At 38.0% G+C, this 12284-nt stretch overlaps 1 protein-coding gene and 1 non-coding gene across 3 annotated transcripts; both read left to right on the top strand.

The window, feature by feature from the left end:
* Positions 1-2534: 2534 nt before the first annotated feature.
* FN3K (fructosamine 3 kinase) lies at positions 2535-12284 on the top strand. 2 transcript variants are annotated; one of them, XM_030534705.1, is made up of 6 exons: positions 2535-3163; positions 5993-6144; positions 6648-6739; positions 8125-8207; positions 9587-9713; positions 10394-10496. In XM_030534705.1, exons 1-6 carry the CDS (start codon positions 3023-3025, stop codon positions 10405-10407), a joined length of 609 nt encoding a protein of 202 aa, XP_030390565.1. In that variant the 5' UTR covers positions 2535-3022; the 3' UTR covers positions 10408-10496. The 2 variants fall into 2 exon arrangements, with proteins under 2 accessions (XP_030390565.1, XP_030390564.1); XM_030534704.1 differs by having other exon boundaries at positions 2538-3163; positions 9587-9709; positions 10394-12284.
* Positions 3942-4063, top strand: LOC115635833. The gene has a single exon (XR_003996709.1). It is a non-coding gene; the product is annotated as a U6atac minor spliceosomal RNA (small nuclear RNA).

Raw genomic sequence — 12284 nt, 5'->3', positions numbered from 1 at the left:
GTTTTCTGTTCAGTGCCAGTTAGAATATCATAGGCAACAGCAATAGGAAAAGAACAGAGCAAAAGAATAAATGGACGGAAATCAGACATCAAGAATTATAACATTAAAAAACCAGTTGGAGAACTCTCCAACCTCCCTGGTCATTCAGTTACAGACCTAAAAGTTGCAATTCTCCAACAAAAAAAAATTCAAAATCAGACTCCAATGAGAAACTACAGAATTGGAATTAATTTCCAAACTGGACACCATTGAATTAGGCTTTAATAAAAACTGGGAGTGGAAGGGTCATTACACCACATAAAAACTATTTCCCCATGCTAATTTTCCCCTACTGTTACTCACACCTTCTTGTCAACTGTTGGAAATGGGCCATTCTGATTATAACTACAAAAGTTTTTTTTCTCCTGCTGATAATAGCCCATCTTAATTGATTAGTCTCATTATAGCTGGTATGGCAACACCCATTTTTTCATGTTCTCTGTGTACATATATCTTCCTACTGTATTTTCCACCGCATGCATCTGATGAAGTGGGTTTTAGCCCACAAAAGCTTATGCTCAAATACATTTGTTAGTCTCTAAGCTGCCACAAGTACTCATTCTTTTTGCAGAGCTACAGAACTTGCAGGAAAACAAAACAGCTTGTTCCTCCCTGCAGCTAACTCCACTCCAATCTATGGCAGCATAATCCAGAGGATAGAGTCTGAGTTTGGGAGTCCAGAAATGGTCCAATAAATAACCCCTTCTCCCAGCTTCTGACACCTCTTCTTTAATTTCCCCCTCATTTTTCATTGTTGTTTGAATGTTAGCCTTTGTGATCTGACCATGGTGCTGAACTGCTGATGGGACAGGAATGGGTTTACTCCAAGGTGGTTATTTTCAGGCACTTGTGTTATTAAAAACCCATCTGGGACATTTCTGAGTTGGTTTGTTTCCAGTGTATTAAATCAGGATGATTTAAACATGTTGATTTAAAAAAAACAACGCAACTTAATAATAGGTTGTGAAACCTTTCACCTCTAGGTCATCCATTCAATTCCAGCCCAGGTCAATAGCAAATACCATCTCATGGCTGTTTCATAACCTATGTGAAATAATTGGATTATCTCAGTCAAGTTCTGAGTGGATAGAGGTCCATAGCACAAAAGACACCACAATTGGTAGCAATTGGAAACCTTGTTAGAAATCTCATCAAAGAAGCCAAGGACTATTTGAATTGTGGAAATGGAAAGTGAAGTCCAGGGCAGGATTCAGGAACAGTCATTGCAGTGTGGGTGAAATGTGCCCTGCTGCATCCTTTGCTATGCCTATTCAGTGGATAGAGATAGGATTTAAGTATCCAGGCTTGACCATCTGTCACTTTTCACTGGCATCATTTGATGTTCTCTGCTCAGTGTCCCCAACTGTTTCCTCTATTTTCCCCTATAACCTCTATTCTTGACTTTTTTTTAGTGGTCCCAAAACACTCACTTGGTTTCCATATCATTGTGGTCCCTCTCGTCCTGTAAGGGAAAGGCCATGGTTGTTCCAGTGGTGGAGCCTTCTTTAGGGTCTCCACACACTCCTGGAAGTCAAATAGACTGTCCCTTCACTAGTCACACATCACAGCTAAATGATTTTTTCCATGCCCACAAGGAACAATCCAGGATCCAGGGAAATGGAAAATAAACTGTTAAGTTTTATTGGTCTGAAAGTACAAACATCTTTTAGAATAACACTACTGATGTGATCTCAGTACTAGCATCCTGCACTGAACAATTTCATTCTAGTAAACAGAAACCATTGACTCTGTTGGATGTTGGTCAGCATCATAAAACCTCTCCATAATTTGGAACAATTAATTTCTACTGTCTATTTCTGCTCAAGTGAGGCCCAGCACTGAAATATCAGGGATTGCTGCCCCTCAGGATGGAAATGTGTTGTCAGAGCTTTGTGGGGACCCAGGATCTGGAATAGCTACAGAGGTTGCAACTTTTAAGATTGAGATTTATTGGCAGAGCTGTGTTGAGGTCCCGCACTGGCATAGCAAAGGATGACATCTCTCACTCAGTCCTGAAAGTTCAACTCTCATCTTGATGCCAGCCTCCATCACCCCCTTGTTAAATTTTCAAAAAAGAGTTTAATCCTGAGCATTTCCTGAAAAATGCTCAGTTCCATCCACCTCCATTGTCTCTAAAAGGGTTTGATGGCACTTGGCTCCAGTTGAGGGCAATGGGAATTTTTCCATTGACTTTAATGGGAGCAGGGCCAGGACCTGAAGAAGGCATGTGGTCTAATGTGTCAATGGAGACGCAGTGGTTCCTAGTCTATACAAAGCATGTATGAACAGGGAAAGATCATTGCTTTTCCCAGATCCCAGTTTGCTGATTTGTGGTTATATTGAGGCCTTTGAGTCTCCTGATCTTAAACATTTACAATAGGGTGACCAGACAGCAAGTGTGAAAAATTGGGACAAGGATTGGGGATTAATAGGATTAATTAAAAAGCTCCAAATATCACGACTGTCCCTATAAAATCAGGACATCTGGTCACCGTAATATACAACACCACCACCACCAAACTCTGCCTCTTGCACAGTCTTTCATAAAACACAACCCGTTCATGTTATTGTGTGTAGTTTTAATTGCTGAGCTCCCTCTGGTGGTTGATGATTTAAACTGTATCTCTTTGGTACCCATGTGAGCAGGGGAGAGGCAAAGAAGAGGTCAGTCCATACTGTTACTTAGCGAGAGGAACTACAAATACCAGAAGCTCTCGGGACAGCCATCGAAGGACCCCAGGATATTTCAACAAATTCAATATTTCCTAAATATCTATTTTTTTTTTAAGTAAAGCTCTAATCTCCAGAAATATTTTTGGGAATTGACTGATGTGGCTTTTCTATCAACTGTTCTTTTTCTCTTTGGTGTGTGTCAATTTCTACCTCGTAGCAAAGACACAGCGAAAAAGGAAGGACCCAGACCTTTAATCCTGTTTTGCAGTGGATTTAAGAAGAAACAATTGCAACAGGCTGGAATTAGCCAATGGAAAAGCTCCTGAAAATCGAACTGAAGACCTCCATTCTGAAGGCATTTGGGAGCGCAGGAGGAGGTTATATTAGCCAAGGGCAGAGCTATGAAACTGACAGCGGGCGAGTGTTTGTGAAAATCAATCACAAGCCTCAGGTTAATGCTGATAATATTACTGCATGTTTACTGCAATGTGCTTAATTGTCTGAAGATGTTTGTTGATGATTATAAATTGTGTGTTTTCAAGCTTAATGTATTTTTCTCCTTTCAAGAACTGAAATCTTTTTAAAGCACATTTTAGATAGCAGGCTCAGTTAATGTTTATTTGTAATGCTGTTGTAAAGTAACTTGACATTCCTTTGCAATACCAGGTGCAAAAGAATTTACACTTCTGCATAAAAAAGCACAGAGCAGACCAGTTGCCTTTGTGCTTAGAATTTGTTATTGGGCCAAATACCATCCCTGAAATGGCTATTCCCACACAGGGCTGGGGAACACATGAGCTTCCAGTAGCAGAAAACATTCTTTTATTAGGGAAAGGGTTTTGTTGAGCATCTGCAGTGCTTCCTGGCACCATGGCAACATAACTCCTACAGGCGATATGCTCCCATTGGCTTCTGTATCCATCCTTGCTCCTCAATCCCCCTTACGAAAGTGGTTTCACCTGATGCAGTGGAAACTGAAATATGTTAATACTGACAGTATCAGGAATCCTTGAATGGTTGTGGGAGAAGGAGGGACTAAGTCCTAAACTCCACTTCTACCCAGTCTGATCCTACCCATAGAGTCTGTTCCCCACGGCATGGGGAGGAAGAAGGGAGTGTGCTGTGGTGCTGGTGAGCCACCACCTTGGATCTTCTAATATTTTCTACCCTCTATTCACAGAAGCAAGGGAGCATGTGGGCCACTATTATGTTGTATAATTATTTATATTGTGTGATATGAAAGGAGAGAAGGTTAGCACTCACCTTGATAAGAGTGGGAGAGTTGTAGTGGCCATTTCAACACACATATAGTTAAGGCATTGCCACTTACTCATAGCGCCTAATCACTTTTGGGGAGGATGCCTAGAGCTCTGCATGTGTTTCCCTTATGTTTTGTACAATTCCAAAATAATAAACAATTGTTTCATCTTAAGGCAAAACTAAAAATAATACTTGAACTAAACCTCCAGCTCCAAACACCCTATAAGTTTGGGAATATTGTCATTCAGCTGTGATGTTTGTGGACTGGGTCATCTCTAGTCAGAACAAGACGGGAGAAGAGAAAGAAATCAATTTAAATGTGCATATTGGGATTTTTGTTTCTATCACATTTAGGAGATTTTTGAAGTGGTTGGTAACATTTTGCTGAGTTAGAATGTTTTAGTCAGGAGTCTGAGAAGGCTAAATCATCAGATCCCAATTGTTTAAGTTTACCAGATGGTTCTCTGTGTGCATGTGATAATTAAATCAGCTATCAGCTGATTGCTGTAAAAACCTTTATTAACACAGTACAACCCAGTAAGAGTTTAAAAATTCTTTAAAAGATAATTAAAATATAATTGGAAAAAAGTCTCCAGGCTTTCTAGAAACCTGTTTTATTCTTCATCTTCCTTTTCAGGAAAAGATTAATCTTTCCACAACCCAAGGAATTTAAACAAGAAACCCAAAATTATATTGCACATGCAATTTCTGTATTCCTTACTAATGCCTGTACCTGCAGCTTGTTGCGTGTAAATGGGTTCCTCCATCTGTGTGGAGCCTCATTGACCTCAATAAGACAATCACAATAAGCAGTAGGACTGGGGACTAAAGGCCTGATCCTATCTATAATCCTTACTGAAGCAAAGTGTCCATTGACCTTAATGGGGGGTTATCTGTGTAAGGAGTGTAGGGTTGGGCACATAGGCATTTTACTATAAGGAAGAGACTGACTTTCTATACTGTTATTAAGGCTGGTTCAGTGACTCGGGCAACAGTTTAGGGTTTATGAGACTTGGGTTCAAGTTTCTATTTTGCTTCAGACTTCTTGTGTAACCATAGGCAAGTCACTTAATCTCTCAGTTCCCTATCTGTAAAATGGGGATATTAGCACACCCTTACCTCCCAGGAGTGTTGTGTGGATAAAGATTGTGAGCTGTTTAGTTACTGTGGTAATAAGAGCATGTGAGCACCTAAGACAGACAAACTCTTTCCTTATCCTCCTAAAATAGAATAAAAAAACAACATAAAAGTGCTCAGCGATTTCTATTCCTGAACCCAGAAATCAGGTATGCAGCAAGCATCTAGCAGAAAGGTAAAATTTTCCTTACAGAAGAAAATGTGGGAACTGCAGTTTTCACTCAGTGGGATGTTTGAAGGAAAAGGCTTTAATTTTCCAGGATATACTCTTAGCTTTTCTGTTACTAAATAAAGGCAGAACAAAAAATTCAGCCATTAATTTGTATTTCAGTATACAGGAAACTGATACGTCTGGGTTATTTCATTCTAAAATATACATTAAAAATGGATGGAAAGAGTAACACTGTCATTTTGAAGGTCAAACTGTTCAGCAGTACACAGACTTAATTAATGTGATCAGTCTCCCTCTAGGGGCTTGCTGCTTAGTCACAGTCTAAGGATTTACTCCTTTATTTCAAGTGGCAGGGGGTTGTACTTTTGTTGTTGAAAGTTTTGGGTTCTAACCCACTGATAAACCTGCTGTACCTGGGTATGAGGCCTGGCCAGAGATTAACTACACATAGATGCTTTGAGCATTTACAGTGGTAAATTGTGTAACGTGTTGTACTGTGCTGAACTTGCAAGAAAAGCAACAAGAATACAATCAAACCAATTTACCCTCTCCGGCACTGAAACCTTGCTAATTTGCTGCTACATTTTATTATGAAAGATTAATAGATTCACAGATTTATAAACCACAAATATTTTCCAATACACCTACTGCAGAAATTACATCATTTAGGCCAAGGATATTTGCCTCAGTGAAATTCTTGTTTCTGAACAGGCTAGAAAAATGTTTGAAGGTGAAATGGCAAGTTTAGAAGCTATCCAGAAAACCAGCACACTGAGGGTGCCCCAGCCCATTAAAGTGATTGACCTTCCAGGAGAGGGTGCAATGTTTGTCATGGAATATCTGAAGATGAAAAATCTCAGCAAGTATGTCTGAACTTGATACTTTCCTTGTTACTGTGATTTTTAGAGTCTCTGCTTATAACTCTGTTGTGTCAGTGGGAATCTGAAAGAGTCTATTCACTATCTTCTGCAAATATCAGTTGTGTGTCTGATAATTGTAAAAATAAAAAGTAAAAATTAAATTAAAATCAACAATCAAGCTTCTAGGCCAAATTCTCAGCAATATGTGGTCTATACCTGACTGTTCACATTTGTCAGAGCAGCTTTACTGACAGATAGCAGCCTTGCCATGTATCTGTACATTTCTCAGACAATTAACTTGTCTTTGAGAGATGCTATTTGCCTACTGTTGAGTTAACCTATTCTATTGCTTTCTCTTTCTCCCGATTTTTAAATTGCCTCCTGCTTTGGAGTTGCTCCCTGCTTTCTCTGATCTTGAATTCTCTCTTATTTAATAAATGGTGTTTAAAGGCATATTTTAAATTGATGGATGAAGAATGTATGGTTTTGTTTCTCTCATCTTACAGACACACTGCAAAGCTTGGAGAGCAGATAGCAGATCTTCACCTTCACAACCAGAAACTTGGAGAGAAATTAAAAAAGGAAGGAAACACTGTTGGTAGAGTATAGATTTAAAGTACTAGTACAACACTGTGATAATTGATTCTGGATATGACACAATATTTAACATATGTAGTATTATAATCCTTATGAATGGATAAAACCAGTTTAAAGGGCCACTGTCTGCTAAAATACCAAAGATATATACAAAGTATCTTTTGATCCATAGAACACTAAAACTGAAATAATTTGTAACTCTTGACTTTGCCTCTACTTTGCTAAATAAAAATAATAATAAAATGACAATAATAAAAAGATTTCTATTGGTTTTAGTTTTTGTTTTTTTTAAACAAAATAAAAATTTTGGGTCAGATTTACCTTTCAGTATCCCTATAAGTCTTTCATCATCATGTACTATCAAGATATAACCCCCTGAAGGATTTTGAACCAACAAAGTAAAAAAAACAACAACTACTATTAAACATGTCTATAGGTCAGGTACAGCTAAGTTGTTGTTATAACATGTAATACCATTTAATACAAAATATACAGAAATTCACATTTACTTACACTAGATATTTTACAACTCACACTTGCAGTAAAATACATTGCACTTCTTATTAAAATAATAAAGGAATGTATACGTAGCTTAATAAAGAGATGTTAGTTCTGAGAATAACTGCTCTTCTTGAAGGCAAAGTTAATTCAGTAGGGTTCTGATCCAGTTTCCACTTAAGTCAATGGGAGTCTTTCCAATTACTTTTTCTACATCTTGATCCAACTCCCACTGAACAACACATGAAGCAAAGCAAGGTCATTGGCTGTTTCAGGGTTAGTAATGTTCAAATCTGATGCCCAGATTTTGCACCTCGTTGTGTATGCATGGTCCCATTGAATTCTGGGGAGAGCAGAATGTGCCCTATAGTGGTATGCCTACTACCAAGTAATTACAATATTTGTGAGTGAGGTGGTAGATTGCTGATCTGTCTGAAATAATGTACAGTATGAGACACACAGTCAAAAGTTTTGGTTAGGAGGCAGCAGGCTAAAGTGGTTAGAAAATGGTAAGTACAAATTGGGAGACCTGGGGTTCTGTTCCTGATTCTACCACTGACTTGCTCTGTGTCCTTCATCAAGTCAATTAACTTAACTGTACCTCAATTTCCCTAGCTGAAAAATATCCCAGGTTTATTACTCCCATCTTGAATAGGTCTGTGATTCCCCCAAAGAAAAAAGCTACCTATGCACTCACAGAATTATTACTATTAGTGTTTTAAACTATTTAGTTGACCTATTGTTTAATTATGTTTTTTCCCAATTTTTTTCCTGCCTAGTCATATCAGAACTGGATTAATAAACCTATTGCTTTTGGAAAGTTCAGGATTGGAGGAGGGAAAAAAGCTGGTTTGCCCTTTGGACATGGTCAGTCTTTTTGTTTGCTAGGTAAAGGTGCAGGATGTTCTGAACCTCAGTATCTGGATAAATTTGGATTCCATACAGTCACATGCTGTGGCTTTATACAGCAGGTAAGTCCCAGCTCTATGAAAGTTATTATTACACATTAAAATCAAACACAAAGTCTATATTAAATGGCTTGTTTTAACCATCACTTTTGTTCTCGCTGTTTCATTTTAATCTTAAAAGCTGTTAAGGTATAAACAAAATATAAATTTTACCTCCAACTTGGGAAAAGATGGAGGATAGGACTGCATAGGACTGTTACTTTCTTGGACTGACAAGGTTTTGTTCCTATTTAAAAATGTAAGAGTTCTGATAGATAAAATGTATTAATTACGTAACCCTGTCTCAGTCACTGAGCAGTGCCTATTCTGTGCAATCAAGAAAGTGGGAGTCCTGTGGAAAAAATAGTACATCATTTTTTACATGATCCTAATACATATGCATGAGGAAGAAGAATTAAAGTCACACGGCTTTCTTAGATTTGGCATTTCCCAACTTTTGTTTGAGCTTCCTAATATTTTTAGTGCTTAATTTTGCAACTGTAATAATGCTCTTTTCAAGTAGTCCGTGTGTGTCTGTGTGTGTGTCTGTGTGTGTGTGTATATATACACACACAAAAAAATGAATAATTTAACCATTACTGAAATACAGCCACTTCTGTGGTGGAACCTGGCAGCACAAAGCAAGCCTACACTGCAGTTTTGGACAGGAAGTGAAGACTACTCATTGATTCTCCACTTGCTAAGAAAAAGATCCCTTCACAAATTACCATACTTCCATCCTCTCCCAAAACCCTCTATATAGTTCTCAAAAGGTGAAATTCCCCTAATTCAAAAGGCCAGTGGCAAAGTCTATGCAACACTTAAATTCCACTTAAAACCCTCAGAGCAGGCTTTATATGGTGCATGGACCTTCTCCTGGCTCTCTGCACAGGGGTGAATTTCAACCAAAATATTTAACCGTGCAGACCACTGAGAAGGACTTTGTAGACTACTAGTTGTTCCTGAACCACAATTTGAGAACCATTATCTCAATGAAAAGTCAGGGGGAATTTGGGCTATCCAGAGCTAATATACAGAACTAATATAACTTGGATAAAGGGTTAAGAGACGTTTAATATCTACAAGTGCCGAGAGCCTTAGGTTTACTTTTCATATCAAAGATAGCTCCTCCTTAATATGGACTCAGAAGGAAGAATAGCCTTAAATTAATGATCAACAGAATATTTAACAGCATCCTAAATTTTTCTTCATGGTCACCCATCCCAGAACTGACTAGGCCTTGACCCTCTTTAGTTTACAAGCACCCAGGTAGCAAGGCAACAGGCCATAGTATCAGTAATATACAGTTTAATTTTACAGATATATCAGCAGAAAAATCTTTAAAGTGCTGTTTCCTCTTCAATTGATCATGATTACCTGAATCTTGATATCTTATTTTCCAGGTGAATGAATGGCAAAGTGATTGGCCTACTTTCTTTATATGTCATCGACTCCAAGCTCAAATGGATTTGATTGAGAAAGCTTATGGAGACAGAGAAGCAAGAGAACTGTGGTCACAGCTTAATGTAGGTAAATACACAAGTGTGTCTCATAGAGATAAAAGGTCCATTGTACTTATAAAAAATATATAAGAGAAATACTTAAGTGGAATTTTACACAATTTTTATGGCAAACTTTATGTGGCATTTAGTAAGCAGGTCTAATTTCACTTAATGTCCAGATGCTAGAGTTAAGAAAAAAGGGTGTATGTCACTGTACTAGCCTTTTAAAATGAGAAGTGAGTGTAATCAGGTGGCTGCTTGCTTGGTTTTCAGAATCACTGTTCTATTCTGACACTAAAGCGCCAAGTTTATAGTTATTTGTTCCATAATGGTACATCAGTGAGCACAGGAGACTCAGGATTTTGGTGCTAAAAGGTTATTTACTTCTTAGAACTGTTCTCATGAAAGGAAGTTGTTATTTATTTATTGTGATAACCTGTATTGTCCATGCCTGTAAGCAATATGACAATAGCGAATGTGGGTGCTAGCGAAAGATTAAACTCTGCCTGAAGTGAATCAGAATTATTCTTGTTGATTAACACTTTTGACCTGCTTCTGCGTCCATTGACTATAGCTTGAATAGGGCTTCATAATGACTGAAAAGAGACTGACTTTTATTTATTCTGTTATTTGTATTTTATTGCCTTTTAGTTTTTTTCCTTGGTCATGTTATAGTTTTTGCTTGATTGGTCGTGCTTTTTTTTTCAGCTGAAGATTCCTGAGATGTTCTGTGATGTGGAGATTGTCCCTGCTCTTCTTCATGGGGATTTGTGGGCAGGAAATGTTGCTGAGGATGATTTTGGGCCAATTGTCTTTGATCCTGCTTCTTTCTATGGCCATTCTGAATTTGACTTAGCGATTGCTGGGATGTTTGGTGGCTTTAGTAGCTGTTTCTTCTCTGCCTACCACAGTAAAATCCCCAAAGCTCCAGGTTTTGAGAAACGAAACAAGTTGTACCAGCTCTTTAATTATATAAACCACTGGAACCATTTTGGGACAGAGTACAGGGGATCTACTCTAAATGTAATGAGAAAGCTCTTAAAATAACCATTTAGAGAGTGTTCCTCAAAGAGAAGCTATCACAGTCTCTTACTAATTCACATAGCCTACTTGTTGATAGCAACACAAGCTAGAAAGAGTGAAACATTAATGAGAGAAACCCACATGGCAGATGTAAAAGACGAGGGGGTCTTTGTACACATTTGAGCCCACTAAATGCTTGCAGTGGTTGTGTAATTTCTGCATCATGTTCTAGTTTACTAGCATATATCCACACTTGTGAGTTAGGAGATTGTGCACAGTCTGTTATTCAGTTGATGAAACTCTACATGTTTGAAAGCAGTTTGATTGACAGCCTAATCTCATTCTCCATGGGATAACCTAGTTTTCCCCACTCTTTCATGACTCTTGGCCCTTCCTGCCCTATAAGGATTTTATTGTGGGGTTGTGGTATTGGAAGTAATCACTAATTTATCACTTCCTCCTGCTTTTCCATTTTACTTTTCTCCTCTTTCTCTATTCTCCTCCGTTCCCCTCTACCTACCTTCTAAAGGATCAGCTCCAACATCTGTTGAAGTCAGTGGGAGACTTTTTTGGCTTTGAGGGCAGTTGAACTGTGTCCTAATTCATTTGTATAGTGCAGTCTATGAGTTAGTATTTCTTACATTTATTTTAAATTAAAATTTATGACTTTCCTTTCTAAAGGAAAATTTCAATTCAACTGATACCCCCTAAGAATAGGTCTCTGCGCCTACTATAGAATTAAATATTTAAACAGAAGATAGATAACAATATATTTTATTTAAACCAGGCTTTTAAAAAACATACTAAAAAATTATCTGCAATGTAACAGTCTTAGCTGTTTGAGAAGAAGAAAACAGCAATTCCAGATACTATATTGATTGGTACTCAATACATATAAGTTATATACAATTAATCTGAATAGATAGTTGGGGAAACTACCATATTCCATCATTGCTGATTTACTAAAGTAAAGGCACCCTGTCAAAATGGTGAGGTCTAAAATGTAATTGTTTTATACTTATTTGCAGACTTCCTGTAATTGTTTATGACAGGGCTGCCTTCTCTACCCTTTGAAGCACTGCAAACAGGCAAGATGCTTTTCAGATTTATCAGCACCAGAGTGTTATTTAAGTCCCCTCCAACAGTTCATGAGTATATCTTTGTGCAGTAACAGACATGTGAACATAAACTTCCCCCATGCCTGCTTTCCAGGGAGGAAGGGGGAAAGATCTCTTAATTCTGTATCCTGTCTCTTCCCCTTGTACTTCTTTCCTTTTTTTCCACTATTCCCTGATGATGGGTTGATTGTTCTCAGCAGTCTCCTGCCTAATTAACAAACCTCTCCCAATTAAATCCACTCCAGGGGGAATACCTAGCACCATAGTGACGGGTTAGCTCTTGGTTCCTAGCACTCTTTCAAGTTGTTGAGTAGCTTTTCTTTTAAAATAGATTCTGCTTGCTTTCTTTAGCGTTAAAAAACAGAATAGATGTAGGTTGCTGAGGGGTAGCTATGTTAGTCTGTATCAGCAAAAACAATGAGGAGTCCTTGTGGAACCATAGAGACTAACCCATTTAT

This window comes from Gopherus evgoodei, chromosome 15 (genome assembly GCF_007399415.2).
Source record: "Gopherus evgoodei ecotype Sinaloan lineage chromosome 15, rGopEvg1_v1.p, whole genome shotgun sequence".
Lineage (NCBI taxonomy): Eukaryota > Metazoa > Chordata > Testudines > Testudinidae > Gopherus > Gopherus evgoodei.
This window is presented reverse-complemented; position numbering and strand designations above follow the sequence as displayed.

Excerpts from the sequence above, each read along its gene's own strand:
- FN3K (XM_030534704.1), top strand. The coding sequence starts at position 3,023 with ATGGAAAAGCTCCTGAAAATCGAACTGAAGACCTCCATTCTGAAGGCA. Across the intron at positions 6,145-6,647 it reads AAGATGAAAAATCTCAGCAA|ACACACTGCAAAGCTTGGAG; the intron begins GTATGTCTGAAC and ends CTCATCTTACAG. Across the intron at positions 9,710-10,393 it reads AACTGTGGTCACAGCTTAAT|CTGAAGATTCCTGAGATGTT; the intron begins GTAGGTAAATAC and ends TTTTTTTTTCAG.